This window comes from Sus scrofa, chromosome 1, assembly GCF_054392235.1.
Source record: "Sus scrofa isolate SSC_HxYL_T2T_F1_AM1 chromosome 1, Sscrofa_HxYL_maternal_Yorkshire_Landrace_v2.0, whole genome shotgun sequence".
Classification (NCBI taxonomy): domain Eukaryota; kingdom Metazoa; phylum Chordata; class Mammalia; order Artiodactyla; family Suidae; genus Sus; species Sus scrofa.
In genome coordinates, this window is record NC_139383.1 from 250,234,821 (window position 1) to 250,256,205 (window position 21,385).

General features: G+C 49.2%; 1 protein-coding gene across 13 annotated transcripts in view; it reads left to right on the plus strand.

The window, feature by feature from the left end:
• TMOD1 (tropomodulin 1) overlaps positions 1-21,385 on the plus strand; it is a 92,455-nt gene that overhangs the window by 15,315 nt on the left and 55,755 nt on the right. For 5 of the 13 annotated variants that reach the window (XM_084990640.1, XM_084990648.1, XM_021066359.2 and 2 more), the window contains 2 exons: positions 4,032-4,207; positions 5,624-5,774. In XM_084990640.1, coding sequence (XP_084846766.1) covers positions 5,655-5,774 — 120 coding nt within the window. In that variant the 5' untranslated portion in view covers positions 4,032-4,207; positions 5,624-5,654. The remainder of the gene's footprint in view (positions 1-4,031; positions 4,208-5,623; positions 5,775-21,385) is intronic. The other 8 variants (XM_003353588.6, XM_084990690.1, XM_084990628.1 and 5 more) reach the window with 2 other exon arrangements.

The following is a 21,385-nucleotide window of genomic DNA, read 5'->3' on the forward strand; positions in this document are numbered from 1 at the left end:
CAAAGTGTCTTCCAAAAGCCAAGAGGAGACAAAGATAGGAGAGGGCTTGTGAAGAATCCACTTTGTTTGTAAATCCACCTCCCTTCCCCTGGCATCAACACGTTCACTGCGGTTGAGATAACAAGATAGCATAACTGGAAAATATTCATTCGAGCTCGTGTCTCAGCGCTTCCTGACTTCAGGGCAGTGCAGTGCGTAAAGCAAGATGCCCTCCTGCCCAAGGTTCCCCCGGGGCGCGGCTGAGCAGAAGTGAGGGCATCTCCTTGCCATGAAAGATTTCAAAGCGCATTTGGTTCTCCAGGAGCTTCCGTGCCTCAGAGCTGTCATTTCTGAAGCTTCCTGATGGATGGCCTGAGCCCTCGGCCCACTCATTTTTACTCTCCAACCTGCCAAGGTTGACTTCCTGGCACAGTTTGTGGGCAATTGTTTTTCCTATGTAGCAGCAGCTTAAGGCTCCTGCCATTGGGAAGCAGGAAGGCCAGATAGGCCGTTAGCGTGAAATACACACCAGATTCGGAAGATGGCAGTTTTTAAAGGTGTTTTACAGGCGTCAAGGGTCCGTGTCTTTTCCTCACCAGCTCTTACTCAGGAACTCTTTATAAAGCAGGCAGCAACAGCGGCGCCGTGCTGCTTCGGGCAGGCCCTCCGGGAGTCCTGGCAGCAGCATCACCTCCTCCTGCCCATCCTTCCCTCTTGGTTTCCTGCCCTCCCACATCTGTCCATTTTCAAGTACGGAAACAGGGGCTGCGAGAATTGAAAAGGCGGGCCTGAAGTTCCAAGGACATTAGATGAAAACCCAAGGGTGCTCCTGTCCTTCTAGTCCCCTGGGGCCACGACAAGAAGACACAGGTCCTTTCATTACTGTCTGATGACAGTGTATGGAGTGGGGGGTGGGGGGCGCGACCCTGCAGCCGTGCGACGGCAGCGTCATAATAGTGACTAATATTTGCGGAGCCCGAACTGACCACACCCCGCCCCAGGCTTTTGCACCTTATCTGCTTGCTGCCACTTAATCCTCAGAGCTCCCCTGTGGGGTGAGCACTGTTACCCTCTCACCATATAGATGAAGAAACTCAGGCCAGTGATGTGCAGCTTTCTATTTCAGCAGCTGAATCCTTTGTTCAAGGGAAGTTTTACAAGGAACCCCCAATTAATCAGGCAGGTCCAGGGCGAACCTGCTTGCTGAGCCTCTCCCACTCACCCCCTTGCGGGGGCTCTGGAGAAGCTGTCTCAGAGCCTGGGATCCCCCCTGAGCACAGTTTAAAGACCACCCAAGGTGGGGGGCAAGCGGGGGGACAGGTTCTAAGCAGAATTTCCCAGTCCATTTATGCTCATTTTACAGATGAGCAAACTGAGGCCCGGAGGAGGGGAGGGATTTAACGAGGGTCACCCAGGGAGTTAGAGCCACAACGGATGCTCTGGCCAGAGTTCTCTGAATCTCAGGCCTGTGTCCATCAGTGATACCTCTTTTACCAGAAAACAGAGGCCTTTTACTAACAGCTAAAATGCCATCTCTTCCAAGCCGTCTTTTTTTTTTTTTTTTTAATGATTTTTATTTTTTTCCCATTGTAGCTGGTTTACAGTTTTATGTCAGTTTTCTACTGTACAGCAAGGTGACCCAGTCACACACACATGTATACATTCTTTTTACTCACATTACCATGCTCCATCATGAGTGACTAGATAGAGTTCCCAGCCCAAGCCCAAGCCCAGCTTGCAGTGGACTCTGTTAACACGCTCCTTTCACCCCCTCCTGCCCCATCTCCCCACCACCTCCCAGTTGTCCTCCCATAACCAATCACAGGGGAATCTCGCTTTAGAGAAACCATCCCCAAGAGCCAAGTGGATGAGTGTGGCTTGAAGCTGACAGCTTCATAGTTTACCTTAGGCGTTCTCCGTTCCGCTCAGCTTATTTAATGTAATGCCTCATCACGCTGTAATATTCACAGGACACTTGACATTAGAAAGGGCCTTTTAAATCCTCTGAAATAGGACTTTCAAGTTCATTGGCACCTGGGAGGGTGTAAGTGGAACATTAAGCTTCCTGTGCATGCTAAGAGGGAGCCTCCTGCAGGAAACGTAATGATGGCCTCCCTCAGGGTGGCCTCTCCAAGGTGGCTTGCCACCCAGCCCCATCCCACCTCCTCTCTTCTTGCTCCTCCCTGCCCCCTTGTCCCCACTGGCTTTGCCATGGATTCCTCTCTCCCCGAAACCTGGCTCGTCCCTTCTCCACGTCCACGACTTTTCTTAAGGGTTTTAGTGCAAACCATCTAGAAGAAATAAGTCGGCTGGCCAAGGTAACAAGCATGGGACACTCCCAGGGTCCCAAAACTGTCCCAGCTGGCCCCATTCCCCATCCTTTCTTGTTGCGTCTGACGGGCTCCTTCCTGTGATCTGGAGGTGAGTCTAAGGCTATGTTTCCTAAGACTTGTGGTGCGAGACTCCAACTCCAGGAGCGGTTTCTCAGAGGCGTGGTTTCATGGTCCAAGGCAGGGGGTGTCCTGCTTGTCCCCTCCCCCACTCAGCGACCACCATCTGATGTGGGGAAGCACAACAGTTTTGAGAAGTCAGGCAGCCCAGAGTCCTGTGCAGGTTCATACAACCCAAGACTGGTTTGAGCACCAGAAATGTGTTTGGCAGCCCACCTAAGAGCTGCTAGTTCAGAGGGTCTCCCTGAATTGGTTCTGGAAGCCTCCGAGCCCTTTGCTAGGGTCCTCCTGGCCCTGGCATAGAGATCATAGGGCTTCTCCTGGCTCTACTCAGGAAAATCCAAATTAGGTTATTCTCTGAGAGCCTTCAGGAAGGGTTGTTTTTTTTTTTTCTTCATCTATACCAGAGCATTGTCAGCTGCTTGTGCTTTCTTTGGAAGTAAATAGAAATGAATCAAGGGGGGCCCATTTATGGTCTGAACATTGCATTCTTGGGGTCTGGTCAAGGGAAGACGTCAGGCCAAGCTGAGCCGTTCTGAGCATAAAGGATGGTGTTTTCTGTATTTGGGAAGCAAGTCCTCTCTTATCACGCCAGCTGTCACACGCTCAGATTTCTCCTGCAAATATGCCCACACATGCACACACTTACATTCATAACACCTATCCCTGCTTTCTGAAACACAGGCTTCTTCTGGGAGCCGAGTGGACTTTGGGTTTAATTTGCTTTTTATTACTTGCATTGTTTTTCGTTAACAGCGCATCCCAGCTTTCCAATGGATGAGCTGGTTGTCTTTTCCTAGTGGTTGTTTCTCTCTGGAAAATTCCATCAGTCATTTCACAGCTGAGTCATGGGTTTTGTCTGTGTTTGTTTGCATCAGGGTCTAAAACCACACGCTGCTGGGAAGAAGGTTATATTGATTGTATTCGTTTGCTGGGGCAGCCCTAACGAAGCACCAGGCACTAGGCCTCTCCTGGTGGTTGGCTGGTCATCGTTGGTGTCCCTTGGCTTGTAGAAGCATTCCCCCCAACTCTGCCTTCATCCTCACAGGTGTTCTTCCCATGGGCCTGTCTGTCCAAATTTCCCTTTTTTGTAAGGACACCAGTCCAGTTGGATTAGAGGCCCTCTCTGGCCCGACCTCGTCCAAACTTAACATCTGCAGCCAGCCCCGTTCCAAGTCACATCACCTTCTTACTTGGAATGTGGTGCTGGCTTACTGAGGTACCAGGGGGCTTAGAACTTCAACTTATGGGAGTTCCCGTCATGGCACAGTAGTTAACGAATCCGACTAGGAACCATGAGGTTGCGGGTTCCATCCCTGGCCTTGCTCAGTGGGTTAAGGATCTGGCGTTGCTGTGAGCTGTGGTGTAGGTCGCAGACGTGGCTCAGATCCCGCGTTGCTGTGGCTCTGGTGCAGGCCGGTGGCTACAGCTCCGCTTCAACCCCTAGCCTGGGAACCTCCACATGCCTCGAGAGCAGCCCAAGAAATGGCAAAAAAAAAAAGAACTTCAACTTATGAATTTGGAGGGGACACAGTTCAACCCATAACATTTATTCTGCAGCATTAAAAAGAAAAAGCCCTTAGGTTGTGCCTTACCCCTTAGCCTGTTGGCCTCAGAAACAAAGGCTGAGAGCGCGGCTCATATAGACTCAAGGACAGGTGGAAACGGGCTCAGTCACAGAGATGCCAGCCGCTCCTGCAGCAAGCTGACACTATCCCTTTTCCAAAGGAAGACCCCAGAATGTCAGCAGGGAGGTCTGACTGGACCGCTAATGGCAGGTGAGAACTGGAATTGGGTTCATTTCGGTCCAAACCTTCCTGCTGTGTGTGCAGCCCTGGGTCAGGCCCTGGGAAGAGTGGGATGGGCCTCCTCCAGGCCCTGCCCAGGCCACAGGAGACAGACGTGAGCTGCGTGGAGAGGTGCGGACCCAGTGCTATGGCCATGATAAACTTTGCTCCATGAGGGGACACCAAGGCTTCACAGAAGATGTGACATATGAGCTGGGCTTGTCATGTTATCAGTTCCAGCCATGCTGGAGGACGGAAGGGCTCAGGGCCCCATAGTGTCTCTGGGTGAGATGTAGTAGGGAGCAGTGGGGTCCAACGACAGGGAACCTGGGTCAAGCCCTGGGCCATCCCTCACTCTCTTCATTGATAAAATGATTTAAGTTAAAAGACTCAATTTCCAGGTGGGATCTCAGGGTCACATGAGTTCACAGATGTGAAAGTGGCATGGTTATGGACGCATGAGATGGGATGGAGACACAGTGGTTAGGTGTCACCTGTGACATGGGCATAAGCAGCAGCTTTCTCTAGTGAGAGAGCAGCCTGGGAAGTAGTGGCAGCCCTGCACCCCATCTCCCTGGACCCCCTGGGTCCATCCCTTCCTCCCTCTGAGCCAACTCCCAGGGGAATGAAATGAGGAGTCTGAACGAGGCAGGCTCCTTCTGGCTGTGACCTTAGGTGACTATGAAAAGGCATTGGATACAATGGCCAGAGCAATGTGGTCTTAGAAAGCCAGCAGACCTGGGTTCAAATGGTTGTCCTGCTGCTGCAACTAGTGTGGTTGGTCGGCATGAGTCACCCACCTTCTCTAACTTCAGCATCCTCTTCTGCAAGATAGAGATAAATGCCTAACTCAGAGGTTAAATTAGAAAATCCTGGTGAAGGACTTAACATACAGCTTGGCTATGGTAGTAAAAGTTAGCTCTGACCATCCGCTGCTTTCTAGAGGACTGAACGAAAGGTTGTGGGGAAGGGCCTGCCTACAGCAGGTATACAATTAACCATTGACCTCCCCCTGTTTTTAAGATCAGCCTTAGCAGAGTTTCGAGGGTTCATGTTTTCCATGGGGCCGCGAGGTGAAGGGTGGAGGGTTGTACAGAAAAGCATTTAAACTACTTGAAGAATAAAATAGTTTTCAGGCACTCATAAGCCATTTATAATCACCTATTTCTTGTAACTAATGGCCAGGCCAATTACTACAATTACAATCTGTTAAATCGAATGCCCTCAGGTCTTTTCCTCTGCACAGTTTATTAGAGAATTAGTCCAACTTAGGGCTGGATTCCACTCCAGCAATTATTATCCTGACAATTCATAAAACATGCCCAGGCCACCGTATGTGACAAGCATCGATTTGCTCTGAAAGCAAGTCCAAGAAGAGTCTTTCTAAGATCTTTCTCTTTCTGGCAGGTCATAGATCAGCACAGCAAGTTCTTCTGCGATGTCGTACAGACGAGAACTAGAGAAATACCGTGACCTGGATGAAGATGAAATCCTTGGAGCCCTAACGGAAGAAGAGCTCAGGACCCTAGAAAATGAGCTGGATGAGTTGGACCCTGACGTGAGTAGGCATTAAAGGGGACACGTTGTCACAGGTACAAGAGCAGCAACCTTTACCACCTGGCGGGGGCAGGGGTTGGGGGCGGCAGCAGGTGCAGACTTCCTGCAGTACCACGTCCCCTTTCCTTCTATGGCAGTGGCATTGCCTTTATAGGTGTGTGTGCATGTGTGCATATGTGTTGTATTAGGGTTCTCTAGAGGAACGGAACTAATAGGGCACACACACACACACACACACACGCACATATATACACACATATGTAGAAAGAGATTTATTATAAGTAATTGGCTCACATGATTATAGAGGCCAACAATCCCAAGAACTGCAGTTAATAACTGGAGGCCCAGGAGAGCTACTCATGTCGTTCCAGCTTGAGTCCAGAGACCTGAGAACCAGGACAGTGTAGTTTCAGTCCAATACCTGGAAGGCTGGAGACCCAGGAAGGGCCGGTGTTTCAATTCAAATCCAAAGGCAGAGGGGAATAAATACCCAGCTCAAGGCAGTGAAGCAGGAGGACATTCCCTCTTGATGACAGGCAGAGGGAGTATCAACTTTTTTTTTTGTACATGTATTTAGACCCTCAACTGATCAGATAGAGCCCGCCTATATTAGGGAGGACAATTTGCTTTACTCAATCTGCCAATTCAAACATTAATCTCATCCAGAAACAGCCTCAGAGACACACCTGCAATAATGTTTAGCCAAATGTCTGGATATCCCATGGCCCTGTCAATTTGACACATAAAACTTAGCATCACACGTCCAGGAGTTCCCACTGTGGTACAACGGAAACGAATCTGACTAGGAACCATGAGGTTGCGGGTTCGATCCCTGGCCTCGCTCAGTGGGTTAAGGGTCTGGCGTTGCCATGAGCTGTGGTGTAGGTCGAAGACGAGGCTCAGATCTGGCGTTGCTGTGGCTGTGGCATAGGCCAGCAGTTGTAGCTCCAATTAGACCCCTAGCCTGGGAACCTCCATATGCCGCAGGTGTGGCCCTAAAAAGCAAAGAAAAGAAAGAGTCCACTCCTAGTCACCTTGGTATCCATAACATCTCCTTAAACCATACTTATCTCCATATAAAGAAAATAACGGGAGTTCCCATCATGGTGCAGCGGTTAACGAATCTGACTAGGAACCATGAGGTTGCGGGTTCAATCCCTGGCCTTGCTCAGTGGGTTAAGGATCTGGTGTTGCCGTGAGCTGTGGTGTAGGTTGCAGACGCGGCTCAGACCCCGAGTTGCTGTGGCTCTGGCATAGGCTGGTGGCTACAGCTCCGATTAGACCCCTAGCCTGGGAACCTTCATATGCTGCGGGAGTGGCCCAAAAAATGGCAAAAAGACAAAAAAAAAAAAAAAAAAAAAAAAGAAGAAAAGAAAATAACAAGGTCATAATTCTGCCTGACACGATGCAACTATCCCATGTACAACTGGGCAGAAAAAGAGGTAAATGTCCTTGAGTAATGTTTACTTTTCTCCTCGATATCCCATAACTGAAGTGCTATCATGTCCAACTAAGAATACCTAAATACTACAGTCTGAAATCAATGCCTCTGATATTGCAGTGCCTCTTAAGAGAATAAGAGAGGGAAGAAAAACAAAGATATTTACTTAATACGTAAACTCACATACACAAACATGTTTACAATAAAACACAGGAGACATGCGACAGTCTTGTTCTCCTTTCTCTCACTGGTCACATGGTCATAGCTGGTGTTGGTAACTAACTACCTTCGTCCACTACCCATGCCGTACTCCCTTAGCCTTGAGCAAGCACCTTTGCTGGTTGTGCTTCTTCACCTGGTGGGCTGACTCTAACCTTGACTCCTGAAGGGCCTGGACCATTGGGAGTCCGACCTAACTGCGTGGTTACAGTTTTCCACCGACTTTAACCAGAGGGCCTGGCGATGCTCAGAAAGCCCTAAGGGGTCTCCGGTATTGCAGGCATCCTCTTCCTTACCATTGCTGTGCCGTGGTGGAGCAGCAGGCTGACCTCCCCTGGGTAATCAGGACCAGTCCCCCCAGCCAGTCCAGAAACTCCCTTCTCTGCCTATTCATTCAGAGGCATGAGGAGCCCAACGTGGCCGGGTGGCCGTCTTAACTTCCAATCTGCTGGAATCATTGCTGTGTCTCCTGGTGCAAGCCTTCCTCCCTTTGGAACTGAGAGCTCGACGCCAGCAAAGACTTAAGTTGACAGGGATAGGGTGTACAGCTTTTGCCGGTATATCAGTAGAGGTACCAGGGGTGATGGTGAGTGGTCCTACTATAGTGACTGAGAAAGCAAGGACGAGGAGAAGCTCTTTCTCTTGTTTGATGTGTTCATTATTGCCTTTCATAGGTGGCACACAGAAGTATGTTTCATGGTCAGATTTCTTCTCTGCAGTCAGGTTACAGCATCACAGGGCAGGAGGCTCCTTGGTCATGTCTGCGGTTTGGCCAGGCCCTGGGGAGCCGTGAGCAGGGACCTTCATCCTGTCTACATCCCCGGTCCCCAGGCCAATGCCCAGCACAGAGGAGGCGGTTGAATTAAGTGAATTTTCCATTTGAGATATTTTTAAATGAAAAATGAGCTACTTCATGCCTTAAAAAAAGACTTGTCACTGCTCAACTCTAGCGTAACAGTGACCCGTAAAGAAAACAGTATTCTACCATTTCACTAATGCTCAAGTCACTGCAGCTAGTGTAGACAAAATGTAAGGTAGCAGGAGATAAAGCAGAACTAGAGGTGGGGTGTCCCAGGTGTGTCCTATATCCACATGGCCTTGAACCAGTTGCTGTCCTTCCCGAGGCCTCCATGTCCCCATCCATGAAGTAATGGATTTGGTTGGTCCCGTTTGGGGCTAAGCTGCCATAAGCTTATAACCCAAATTCAATTAAAGGGATTCTTTTTAGATAACCCAGAATCCTTATCTAGGGGTCCTGGGCCCAAGCCCCCACCGAGTGTCAAGCCCCCCCAGCAGCATGTCCCCATCTTGCTATTTGTGACTCCCCTGCCCCCACCCCCACCCAGCTAGGAGGTGAGGGTCCCCCGGGGAGGCTGCTGGGGTTGTTTAGAAGCAGCGTTGGTGGGAGAGCCTTGGACTGTTCCTTCCCCTACCTGGCAGCCAAAGTTTCCACGAAAATAAGTGAAGCAGGTAAGAAGCGATCAAACTTTCAGCTTTATTGCTATCAAGCTATTCTCTTCTTTTTTAAAATGTATTTTTTCATTGAAGTCTAATTGATTTACAATGTGGTGTTAATTTCTGTTGTATAACAAAGTGACTCAGTTGTACACAGATACATACGTTCTTTTTAATATTCTTCTCCATTCTGGTTTATACCGGGATACTGAATAGATTCTGTTCTAATTCAATCCTAGATCACTGTCATGTAGATTAAAGGAACAGATTGTTTTAAAAAGTGAGAACAAAAAGAGGGTTGTAGTGACTTCTAGCCAGTTCAGTAAACAGGACTCGGTTGTCTGCACCTGATGGCCCTGTGACGCCACCAACAGAGAACCTGGTGGGGCCGCTGCCCTCCTGGAGCTCTGTCCAGTGGGGAGCAGGTGTCATAAACCATATCCTCAATGGGAACTGACAGGGAGCTCAGGCAGAGGATTCATTCTTTCTGGTGGAAGCTGCCCAGAGCAGGGGATACTGGAACTGGACCCTAGTTTTTCTAAGTCAAGAATAAAAACAGTTCGATGCTGAGTGAAGGCTATAAGCAAAGGCTCATGCACAGAAAGTAATTGGTGATGGGGGGTTTAGGTGTGGTGTCTGTGGAGGTTAGATGAGCCTGGAAGGGGGCTGAGGCTAGATATGGAGCGGGCTGCAGGCTGACTGAAGAGTTTGGACTTTTGTCAGCTGGTCCAGAGCCCTGAGGGGCAAGGCCTTGGGGGGCTTGCTGGCTGAGGACAGATGGCCTGGAGGCAAAGCTGGGGAGATGGGTGAGAGGTAGAAGGGGCTCCCACGGTGGTGGGAGAGCTCTTTTCTGAAGACAGGGAAGGAGCCCTTTCCTGTCTCCATAACCCTTGGCTATCCTGCAGAGTCTTTGCTGTTCCCAGGGCACAGCGCAGACCTCAGGGCCCCCACGAAGCCGGCTGCCTCTGGCCTTTGGGGCTGTTGAATTTGCCCTGAGCCCCTGGCTGGGGATGAGTTTAGATTAGGCTGTGGCTGCAAATTGGATAGGTGAGGACAAGAGTCAGAGCCACGCCTTGGACCTGGGAGTGGGGTGGGGGCAGAAGGGGGTGCCTCTCAGAACCCCTGCTAAGGACTGCTTGAGCCCCAGCTGGGAGCTCTGTTTCACCTCTAAACTGGCAAGGGGCCCCCACCCCTGATATCAGGCTATCTGGCAAATTCCCAGGGCCTCTGTATCTCCCCTCCCCCCGCACAGCCAGCTCCCGAGCCTTTCTCCCAGGTGACTACCCGAAAGGCACGCATGTGCCCACTGGAAGGATGGAGAACCCGGGGTGCAGAGAGCTGCCTGACTTGCCCAGCGTCACAGGCCCAGAGCCTGGAGCCTCAGATTTCAAACCAGCCCCAAAGTGTGGCACCTCCCCCTCTGGCAGGAGGAAGGCAAAAATGCACTTGAATTTGGGAGCAGCGTTGGGCAATCTGAGACCTGTGATCCTCCTCCCTCTGTGGTTTCAAGTGGACGTTTTTCAAAGGCCCCTTTCCCTCTAGGTTCAAGGAAATGAGAAGAGAAACCAGAGCAAGGAGAGGAGATAACGGAGGCCAGGGGGTGGGTTTTGTTGCAGCCTCACAATTGGCCCTTCACCGAGCTGTCTCTGTTACCTGATTTGCAAGTCAGTAGGGAAATTTGGAAAACATCTAGTTGGGCCTCCCTTCTGTCTGAGAGCACAAACCTTCCAGCTCGCGTTTCACCTGCCCTCAGCCCATGTTCTGAAATCACAGCACAGGGAGAGGCCAAAGGTATCCAGACCAGAGGCCTCTGAGCCCAAGAGGGGTCGCAGAGGCCAGCAGGTGTCCACCCCTCCACCTTACAGAGCAGAAACTGAGCCCAGAGAGCAGAGGGAGCTTGCTATGGTCACACATCCAGGCAGAACCAGCCCAGGCAGGACCCAGGTTCACTGGCGTCTCATACGCTATACTGGTCCTGTTTTAATTCTGGTTTAACAAGTGCTTCTATGGCACTTGCTATGTGCAGACACTGTTCTAGGCACTTTGAAAGTAATTAATTTATTCACCATCACAGTCCTTTGATGCTGGCAAGTGTTAGCCTCCCCATTTTACAGATGAGAAAATCGAGGCAAAGTAATTTGTCCAAGAAACTCCAGCGAGGCCATGGCAGAGCCATGATGCAGTTCTAAGAGTTCACGTCTTTGTCCCACCCCTGGAAGGCCTCACTGGGATCTTCAGGAACATAGTCTGAGCCACAGATGTGCTCTGGGTGTGTAGCTGGGGAGGGTGCTGCATGCAACACGATCCCCTTTTCTTCCTAGCAGCACCTTGAGATGCAGAGGCCCTTGTTCAGTCCTGGCTCTGCTCCCAGTTTAGGCAACTGCTTTTCCCTCTTTAGGTCTCAGTTTCCCTCTCTGCAAAATGGACACTGTGGGCCTAGTTGCCCTCTGACACCCCCCCTCCCCCGCCTCCAGCTCTAACCATCTCTGAGTTGATGAGCAATTCCTAGCTGTCTTATGACCTGAATTCAGCTAACAGGTAATATTTCAGGGGCTTCTGTTTTCAGTGATGCAATTGTTAAGCCCCAGGGTCATGTGACAGAGTAGAGTACTCTGAGTTGGAAAGCAGCTTTGTTTGTAACAAAGGATTCCAAACGTGTGCACATTAAAAAAAAAAATCCCTGAAACTTTCTCTCTCTTACTCTGTGGCCTGGAAAAACTTGAGCTTATCATGAGATTGTTGCACTTGGACTCCCACGGGAGAGGAATGCTCCATGTGCTAAAAGTATCCACTGTTGACTGATTCCCCAAGAGGATCTGTCCTTTCTTGTCTCTCTGGAGTTAAGTGGATGCTGCTCTGAAGCCGAGCCAGCTCCTCAATTCAGACTGCCTTTGTACCCGGCGACGGGGAAAACGGGCAGCATCCAGTGACGTCTGAGAATGACAAGTCACACGGTGACGTGGGCAGGGTACCGTCTACATGCTTTAATAGCATCCACAGATAGTTGACATTTACTGGGGAAAAGCCCTGCATGGATTAGCTCATTTAGTCCTCTGAGAGGTTTGGTTATCTGCCCCATTTTAAAGATGGGGGAAAGGAGTTCCTGTCGTGGCTCAGTGGTTAACGAATCCGACTAGGAACCATGAGGTTGTGGGTTCGATCCCTGCCCTTGCTCAGTGGGTTAAGGATCCAGCGTTGCCATGGTGGTGTAGGTTGCAGACACGGCTCGGATCCCACGTTGCTGTTGCTGTGGCTGTGGCTGTGGCATAGGCCAGCAGCTGTAGCTCCGATTCGACCCCTAGCCTGGGAACCTCCATATGCCGCAGGAGTGGCCCATGAAATGGTAAAAAGAAAAAAATACATAAATAAATAAAGTTGAGGAAACTGAGGCTTAGAGACACGAAGGAACCTGCGCAGAATACAACATGGGTGGAGCTGGGATTCCAGCCCAGACAGCCCGACCCAGCAGCCTGCGATGATAAGGACCATGTCCTATGGGCACATCGGGGACCGGCCTGGAAGGAACTCGGAGAACAAAGTTGGGAACTGCCAGCAAATTACCAGCAAACTATTTTCTCTAATTCAGCTTCTTTTGCAGGTGTTATTTTCACCATAAATACAAACCTTAAAAAAAGAAACCACCCGCACAAAGAATGTAACTATGAATGTTCCTTGTTAACGAGGCTTTGAGGAAAAGGAATAATGTTTTTTAGTGTCTTGGCAAAAGGATCCAAATATTTGTAGGAGAGAAGATGCTAGTACAGATAATCCCCAACTTATAAAGAAATCGGATCCTGGACGTCTGCTCTTGGGAAGCTGGGACCCATTGTGACTGTAGAAGCTACAGGGGAAACCACAGGTTTCCAGGAGGCCTGAAATAATAATCATAATAAAACCGTAGCTATTTTCTGTTGAGCTCTTCTTCCAGGCCAGGTGTCGTGGCAAGTGTTTTTTGTGGGTATCATCTCAGAAAATCTCCACTAGGATCCTGTCAGAGAGATCCTCACAGGTTAGGGTTAAAACCAGTCTAAGAATAGGAAATGCATGCCCAGAATCACACAGCGAGGCGATGACTAAATTCAGGCAGACCTGCCTCCCTCAGCCCATAATGTGTCAGGAGTTCTGAGAACAAGGAACCAGGAACTGCAGGGAGAAGTGATGAGGAGAAAACGGAAAACTGCGGACTCTCAGCATCAGAGAGACACTGAGAGATGATCCAACACCCCTCCCAGCCACTGCTGTGCGTACAAACACAGCGCAGATCAAGAAACCCTGATTTACAGGGTTCCGCCCGCACACACATCATTCACCAGGTGCTTTATGCATTTCTTCAAATCCTCACACCAACCCTTTGAGGTAAGTGGTATTCTCACCACTTTAGTGATGAAAAATCAAAACAACGACAACAAAAACCCTGAAGTCCAGAGAAGGGAAAGGACTTGCTGAAGGTCTCACAACAAGGCAGCGACAGCATCCGGACAGAATCCCGGCACTTCCCATCGCACTGCGTGGCTTCCTCCCAGACTCCACCACATCCTCAACTCCTCCCTTCTCGGGGCCCAGATCGTGTCCTACAAGCCAGAGGATGCTCTTGGCCGTGCAGAGAGCAGCCACGTTTGGTCCACAAGGCCGTGGTTCTCCCTTATAACACAAACCGGCAGATTCACAAGCCCAGGACAGAAGTAAACAGTTGAAATGGAAAGAAATCAAACTCTGCTCTAAAAATAGGCGCACATCCTTAGAAGCACTGCTGGCTGTGCGCAGAGCCAAGGATGGGCCTGGCGGGGTGAGGGCGGGTGAGGTCAGGTGTCACTGTGTCCCCCCCCCACCACCCTCTGTCTTCTGGCCCCATGACCACCTCTCCATCCCCCTCCCCACCCCACGGCCTTCCCCCAGACTGGCCTCCAGCCTCCCCATGCTGCCCTCCTCCCTGCCCCTGCAGCCCCTCCTCCCCCCTCTGCTGCTGGAGGACCTCTTAGATCTGGAGCTCTTTATGCTCAAGTCAGAATCTTCCCAACCTCCCCGCCTCCCTTGAGAAGCCTTCCTGGCCCTCCCCCTCCAAGTTCCCAGAGCAGCACCTGCCTCACTGAAGACAGTGAGCAGTTTCCCTTTTGCCTTTGACATGTTTAGCAGGAAACATGTTAAACACAGAATAGAGTACAGAATATACTTTTGTTCCGATTATCCATATTTAATGGAAAAATGTTGCCCTATTTGATTGAAATCACCCTTAAAAAAAGAAAAAAAGATCACCATAGATAAAATTTTAACCCTGTCTTCTCACCCCCGGTTTCTTCCCTATCTTTCTCATTCTGGTTGACTCTTTCTACTTGAGAGGCAGCAAAGCAAGAACTCACAACCTCAGGCAGGTAGGATAATGAAGGAAGATGGGCCAGTTTTCTTGAGGCACAAGGCCATCTTGGCTCATCTTTTGCTTTTCCACTCTGGAAAGAAGACAACTTAGGAAAATTCTTACCACTTCACCTTCCAGGAGGAAAAGCAACAACAGAGCCAATGATAAATGTTAACTGTTTCTTGGCCTATGTGTCAGAGACAGTAGGGAGTGCTGGGGACTGAGGCAAATGGGAGAGTTTGTGTTGGGCATTTGTTGTTCCTCTCCACCAACTGTCACCCGATATTGCCACATCATCTAGCTTTTTAAAGAGATACTAGAAACATGAATTTTATGTGCAAGTTTCCTATTTGAAAATGTTGGTAGCTCATTCAAATACACAGACAAAACCAACCAAGTTTTGGCATTTGATTGGACTATAGACCTCCCAGTCTCCAATTCTGACTCTGTTCATATGATAGATAGAGATAGATAGAAAGAAAGCACCTAGTTCAGTTCCTGGCACCTAATTGATGGTTAATAACTATTGAACTTGAATATAGGATTTGCCCACTAGAATATAGGGTTCTTGCAATTTGGAGCCACATTGTACCACCCCAGATAGAGGCCAGCCAGACACAGTTGTGCACGTTGTGCACTGCACAACTCCAGGAGCTACTGTTCACATAAACCAGAGAATATATACCTTTTAAGGAAATTAAGTAGAAATTGCCACTGGACACTTCTCAAATCATGACTCAACCTAGCTGCAAGGGAGCCTAGGAAAAGCAGTGCTTAATCAAAGTGGCCATGTGCTCAGCTAAGAGTGGAGTGTTTTTATTACTGGAGAAGGGGAGGCTTGATATTGGGGCCAATATGAAGTCTGTCATTGTGGGTTTTCCATTGTGATGGTCTGCTGTTCTTCTGCTCTGCTGAAAGCTCAGAGGAAGAATAAGAATTGATAGGAATTTAACCAAATCTAGATCCCCAAAGAAAACATTACAAAGGTCTTATGTTCTAGCTTTGCATTTCCCAAAACCTACATCACCAAAGACTGTTCCCACCTTTGGTACCCCCACTCTAGCACCCTTCATCATGTGTTCCCTCCCCCAGACCTGCTTGGGGCAGCAGTTGGATGGCCCAGCAAACAGCTCAGAGCAGCCGGTGTCCAAGAAATACCATCTTCTCCCAGCTACAGCATCGGTGTTGTGTGATTCTGGTCAATTCAGAACACATTTTCTTAGAACCCAGTGCTTGGTGCTGGGGGTTCAGAGAAGACTATAATACATCCCAGCTGGCTTTGAGGGGCATTAAGTCTCCCTGGGGAGAAGAATGCAGCATAAATGTGCTCTGAGTCAAGTTAGAATGAGCATTATAGGAGAATTGGCAAGAGACCTCAGACAATTTGGAGAGAGTATCACCAGATCAGTGTGGGGAGCAGTGCAAAGGCTGGACAGGGTGCCCAAGGGGAGGGCTTGGAAGGATGAATGCGGGGCAGGGCTGGGAGGGGAGGGAGAAGGGATGGAATTCCAGGCAGAGGGCACAGCCTGAGCAATGCCCTGGCAGGGTGAGGGTGTGGGGAGCGGCTGTGGAATGTGGAGTGGCCTGGAGTGGCGGGCTCATGGAATACTTCAAGATCATGGAATATTTCAAGATTGGGAGGCTGGAATAGGTGAGGGTCAAATCATGAAAAGCTCTCTGTGCCTGGCAGATGAATTTCATCATGATTCTGTGGGTTAGTGGAGGCGCTGAGCATTTGTGAGTGTGCTATGGGGTGAGTCGGTCAGATGCATGAGTTGGTGCAGTCTGGCTGATCGAAGCAGGAGGGAGGAGAGGTAGAGAGGCCTGAGGCAGGGAGACCAGCCCAAGGCTGCCCTGATGGTCCCGGTAAGAGATACCACAGCTGGAACTTGTGCCTGTGGGACAAAGACGGTTCTGAACCCTGCAGCCTCAGGCTCCTTCCCCAGCCAGCCATGCCCCTGGTTCTGCCAGGCCTCTGTCTGTGCTTGTTTTCTACCCCCATAACATCCCTCTCCTCTCTGCTCGTCACCTAGTGGTTTTCTGCCTGGTCCCCTGGGTAGGAGCTGCCTCCTCCAGGAAGCCCCCATGGAGTAACCTGCTCACACTTGGGCTGGTCTCCCTCTCTGTGAGCCCCTGTGGAGCGCGATCACTCATTCATTGTCTCAGGATGCCCGGTGTGCAGCAGAGCAGGGAATGTGGAACCTTTTCCTCATACTTGAGGCAGAAAAGGAGGATGAGGAGGATGCTGGGAAGGAAAGGTGTGGCCTCACCTTGTGCCATGAAGCAGAGAGAAGACACAAAAGGTGCTGTTATGACCAAGAGATCCCACCACAAGCAACTGCTGGGCTTGGGCCACAAGGGCGCCCTTGAATGTCCGTACTAACGCCCTGTATGGCTGGCCCAGGGGAATTGGTGGCTCTTGGGCTGCAGCAGTCCTGCGGCAGGATCAGGGTGGCTGAGCCAAAGGCCTGGATCATTCTGGAGAGAACAAGAGAGGAGGAAGTGCAGAGTGTGTGTGTGGGGGGGGGAGTGCTGGTGGGGTATGCTGGGAGAGAGCGGCTCTTAGGAGTTTGAACCCGCTTGTCCCCTCTGAGACTGGGGCATGCGTGTCACATTCTCAGGTTAAGCCCCCTCGTATGTGACAGGAAAGCTCGGTTGAAGCTCCACTGAGTGACTCCTGCTGGGGATCTGGAAGCTGCTGGTGAGGGAGGCAGAGGTAGGGCCCTCTATGTCCTGACGGGCCCCAAGAGCCTGAAGGACCACAGTTGACACAAGGGGACACAGACTGGGCAGATAGTTGGAAAATAAAACTTCTGTAGATGTTGCCATCGTGGCTCAGCAGTAATAAACCTGACTAGGATCCATGAAGATACTGGTTCGATCCCTGGCCTTGCTCAGTGGGTTAAGGATCCAGCGTTGCCATGGGCTGTGGTGTAGGTCACAGACACGGCTCAGATCCTGTGTTGCTGTGACTGTGGTATAGGCTGGCAGCTACAGCTCCAATTCATCCCCTAGCCTGAGAACGTTCATACGCTGCAGGTGCAGCCCTAAAAAGACCAAAAAAAAAAAAAAAATCCTCGATCCTTGATCAAATACTTTGTCACAGGTAACTGGGAGATTGGTCTATGCAATGTTTGGACTGCTGCAGTGGGAAGGTGAGCATCCGGGGAAGGCTGAGGTCGACTCACGTAGGAGGGAGAGAGACATCTGCTGGGCTTCTGAGCAGTCAGCGTCCTGGGTTTCACTCTTACCCAGGACATAACTCCACGCTTCAGCCTCAGTTTCTCCACCTGTAAGCGGTGTCACAAGAGGTGAGCTCTGGCTTTCCAACAGCTGGAGAGGGAGCCCGTTTCGCACATGGGGCCCCATGTGGTTTCGAGGGTCCATTCCTAGAGGAAGGTGGCTGGGGGGAGGATGGAAATCTCTCTGTGGCTTGGAAGGCGGGGGTCCCGGGCTCTCAGGCAAGGCCCTTCCCCTCCCTGCCCTCCTGCTCCCAGGATCCCTTAAAGGGCACAGTCCACACTCCTCCAGGAGCTGTATGTGGCTCAGTCACAGAACAGAAACCAGGACTCTTGGAGCCCAGACCAAGGGGAGCTCCTTGGACATTCCCTTGTTCTTAGACATGGTGGATTTATTGGGAGAAAGTGATACATTTGCTCTCCTGTCACTGTGAAGAATCAGGGTAAAGAATACTGCCTAGGTGCTAAGCCGCCCATTTGAAGACAGTCATACTCATCCTTGAGATGCTCATTACGTACAGTGTCACGTACATATCAGTATAGGCTTCCTGGCTGTGTGGCCAACAAGCTGTATGACTTTGGGCAAGTGACTCCAGGTTCCTATGCCTCAGTTTCCCCAACTGAAAAGGAAAGAATTGTCCCACTGGCTCTCTCAGGACTTTGTAGCTCTGAGCTGCCAGGACACTATGATCCTTTTAATACATTGTGTGTGCGTGTGTGTGTGCATGTGTTGTGCTCATGTGCCCTTCTAAACCAGCCTACAGTGGTTCCAGCCAGGGCTGGCTTCTCACGCAGCCCCAACTATCTATAGCAGTGATAATTGTTCAGATAGTTAATATTTGGCCTTTTGGCACCTGTTTGCAGGGTGTTAGCGCTCCTCGCGGCACAGGTGAGGCGCTGTCAAAGTTTCCATTGTCCTTTGGGCAGCTGGACTCCAGCTGAGAAAATTAGACAAAGAGGTTAACCTGTCAAGCCACACATCCGAATGTTAATGTTACAACATTTAAAGGGAAGTTGCCACTTAAAAAACCACAAATAGGGAACTACAGAAAGAGAAAGAAAGAGACCCAGCCTCGTCTTTATCCTTGTGATTATTTCCAAGAACATGTTACATTTTTTTTTTTTACTGGTTTTTAATCCCCTAATTGAGGAACCCGTTTTATGCCTCTTTCCTCTTCTAGCCCAAAGCCTGCAAAGGGCAAGACATTCAGAAAATAGTTGTGGAATAAATGAATACCTTGACTTTCTCCACCTGAAATTTGAGCCTGATAGGAACCTCAGATCAGAAATGGCAAAATGGCAGCCCAGGAGCTGAGACTGGCTTACACATGTGTTCTCTTTGGCCTGAGTATTGGTTTTAAAATATTTGGATCGTATGTCAATATTTAAAAATCAAGAGCTTCCTCATAAAGATGAGCAGATCTAATAACACCACCCACGTTCTCACCCAGCACTAATTAGCTGGAGCTGGGTAGCTCGGAGGCATTGAAAGCTCCCGTGTGCCACCGTCCTCCCTGGTCCCAAGTGCATCATGGCTATAAACGTGTATTTTGGCTCAGATCAGAGAGTGTCTAGAAATTTCTCCTCCTTAAAACCAACACTAACTTCCTTGCCAGCAGATAGCAAGGAGATCACCCAGGCCTTTGTCACAAGCAAATTTCCAATGAAGTAAGGAACCGAAGACCTGGGTTCCAGGGCCTTCACACCAAAGCTGTCTCCCAAAGCAAATCTCCCCCAACGCACTGGTCTTTGCAGTGAAGATATGCATGTGATGTGTACACCCCTGCAGAATCCCTCCATGCAGAAGGGACATCTGTCCTGGAAGAGCCAAAATGTTGCTTTCCTTTGAAGTAAATATAAAGAAAGCACATGCTCGGCAAATTTACCCCGTGCAGACCTTAAAATTAGGAGAATGAGACTTAAGTGTCTTAAAGGCTAGCCCGTTCCAGTCACCTGCAGGCACCAGGAAGCGTACAACAGGGACAGGCAGTGTAGAGGCTACTTAGCCACTGTTCTTTGCTCGTCAGGAAAGAAGACCCCACTTGAAAATCTCCAGTAACCTTCAAAGCCAAAACAATACATTGTGTTCCACACACGCTGTGACTGAGCCTTTCTTCTGGTTTTACTTCACTTCTCCCATTTACCTTCCACCTCCCTGGTTTCTCCAAATCATGAGCCCTTGGTGGGGTCCTGTCCCTGTGTCTTAGCACACTGCCCAGACACATAATACTCACTCTGTGGATGTTTGTGGATTAAATGAGAAATAAAGGAATGAAAGATATATTTCTACACATACAAGTTCAACAAATACTCTCCTGGTCAAAGGTGACTGCAAAATGGCTGTGGGAACACCTTCCTCACCAATGATGACTTGGGTCTTAAAGTCAATTTTAGGTTCTAAGAGTCACGAGAGGTCCTAGACAGTATTTTCTTAATCTATTTAACTCCTCCATGACTAATTTACTTATATAGCACCACACTCTGTAAAACAGGATGCTATTTTAAATCTAGCCACCTCTAGCCTGGCCAATCTCAGCATCATTTTTGGCCACCAGCACACAAAAAAAGCCTGTATCTTCAGCATTCTATGGACATTTAGTTGATTGCATTAGCTATTTTAATGAGTCTCCTCTCCATAATATAGTGCATTGTTTTGTTTTGTTTTGTTTTGCATTTTAGGGCTGGACTTGAGGCATGTGGAAGTTCCCAGGCTAGGGGTTGAATCAGAGCTGTAGCCACTGGCCTACACCACAGCCACAAGATGAGATCCCAAGCTGTATCTGTGACTTGCAGCACAGCTCAAGGCAATGCCAGATCCTTAACCCACTTATTGAGGCCAGGGATTGAACCCAAATCTTCATGGATACTAATTGGGTTTGTTGCTGCTGAGCCACAACGGGAACTCCAACATAGTACATTTTTAATAACACCTTTTTTTGAGATATAATTCACATACTATAAAATCCACCCTTTAAAGCATTCAGTGTTTCCTAGTATTTTCAGCGTTATATAACAATCACCGTAGTCAATCTTAGAACATTTTCATCACCTCAGAAGTAAACCTGTTCCTATTCACTGTCACTCCCCATTTCTCACCACCCTCCTCCTCTCGAGGCAACCATTAATCTCATTAATCTCCTTCCTTTTTTTTTTTTTTTTTTTTTTTTGTCTTTTTGCCATTTCTTGGGCCGCTCCCGTGGCACATGGAGGTTCCCAGGCTAGGGGTCTATTCGGAGCTGCAGCCGCCAGCCTACGCCAGAACCACAGCAACACGGGATCCGAGCCGCGTCTGCCACCTACACCACAGCTCACGGCAACGCAGGATCCTTAACCCACTGAGCGAGGCCAGGGATCGAACCCACAGCCTCATGGTTCCTAGTCTGATTCGTTAACCACTGAGCTACGATGGGAACTCCCATTAATCTCCTTTCTATGTCTACAGATGTCACTATTTTAGACATTTCATAGAGATGGAATCAGACACTGTATAGTTTTTGTGAGTGGCTTTTTTCACTTAACATGATGTTTCCAAGGCTTCAGCTGTGCTGTAGCATACAGCAGAACTTCATCTCTTTTTAGTGCCAAATAGTATTCTGTTGAATGGATATACCACACTTTATTTATACATTTGTCATTTGATAGACATCTGCGCTGTTTCCAGTTTTTAGTTATTAGGACTAAGGTTACTGTGACCATTCGTGTATGAGCTTTTATGTGAACATATTCTGTTACTTGCCTTAGGTATATATACCTAAGAGTGGAATTGCTATATCATAGGATAACTCTATTTTTACTCTTTCGAGAAACTTCCAGACTGTTTTCCAAAGGGGCTGCACCATTTTACATTCCCATCAGCAGTGCATGGGTGTTTCAGGGTCTCCACATTCTCACCAATGCTTGCTTTT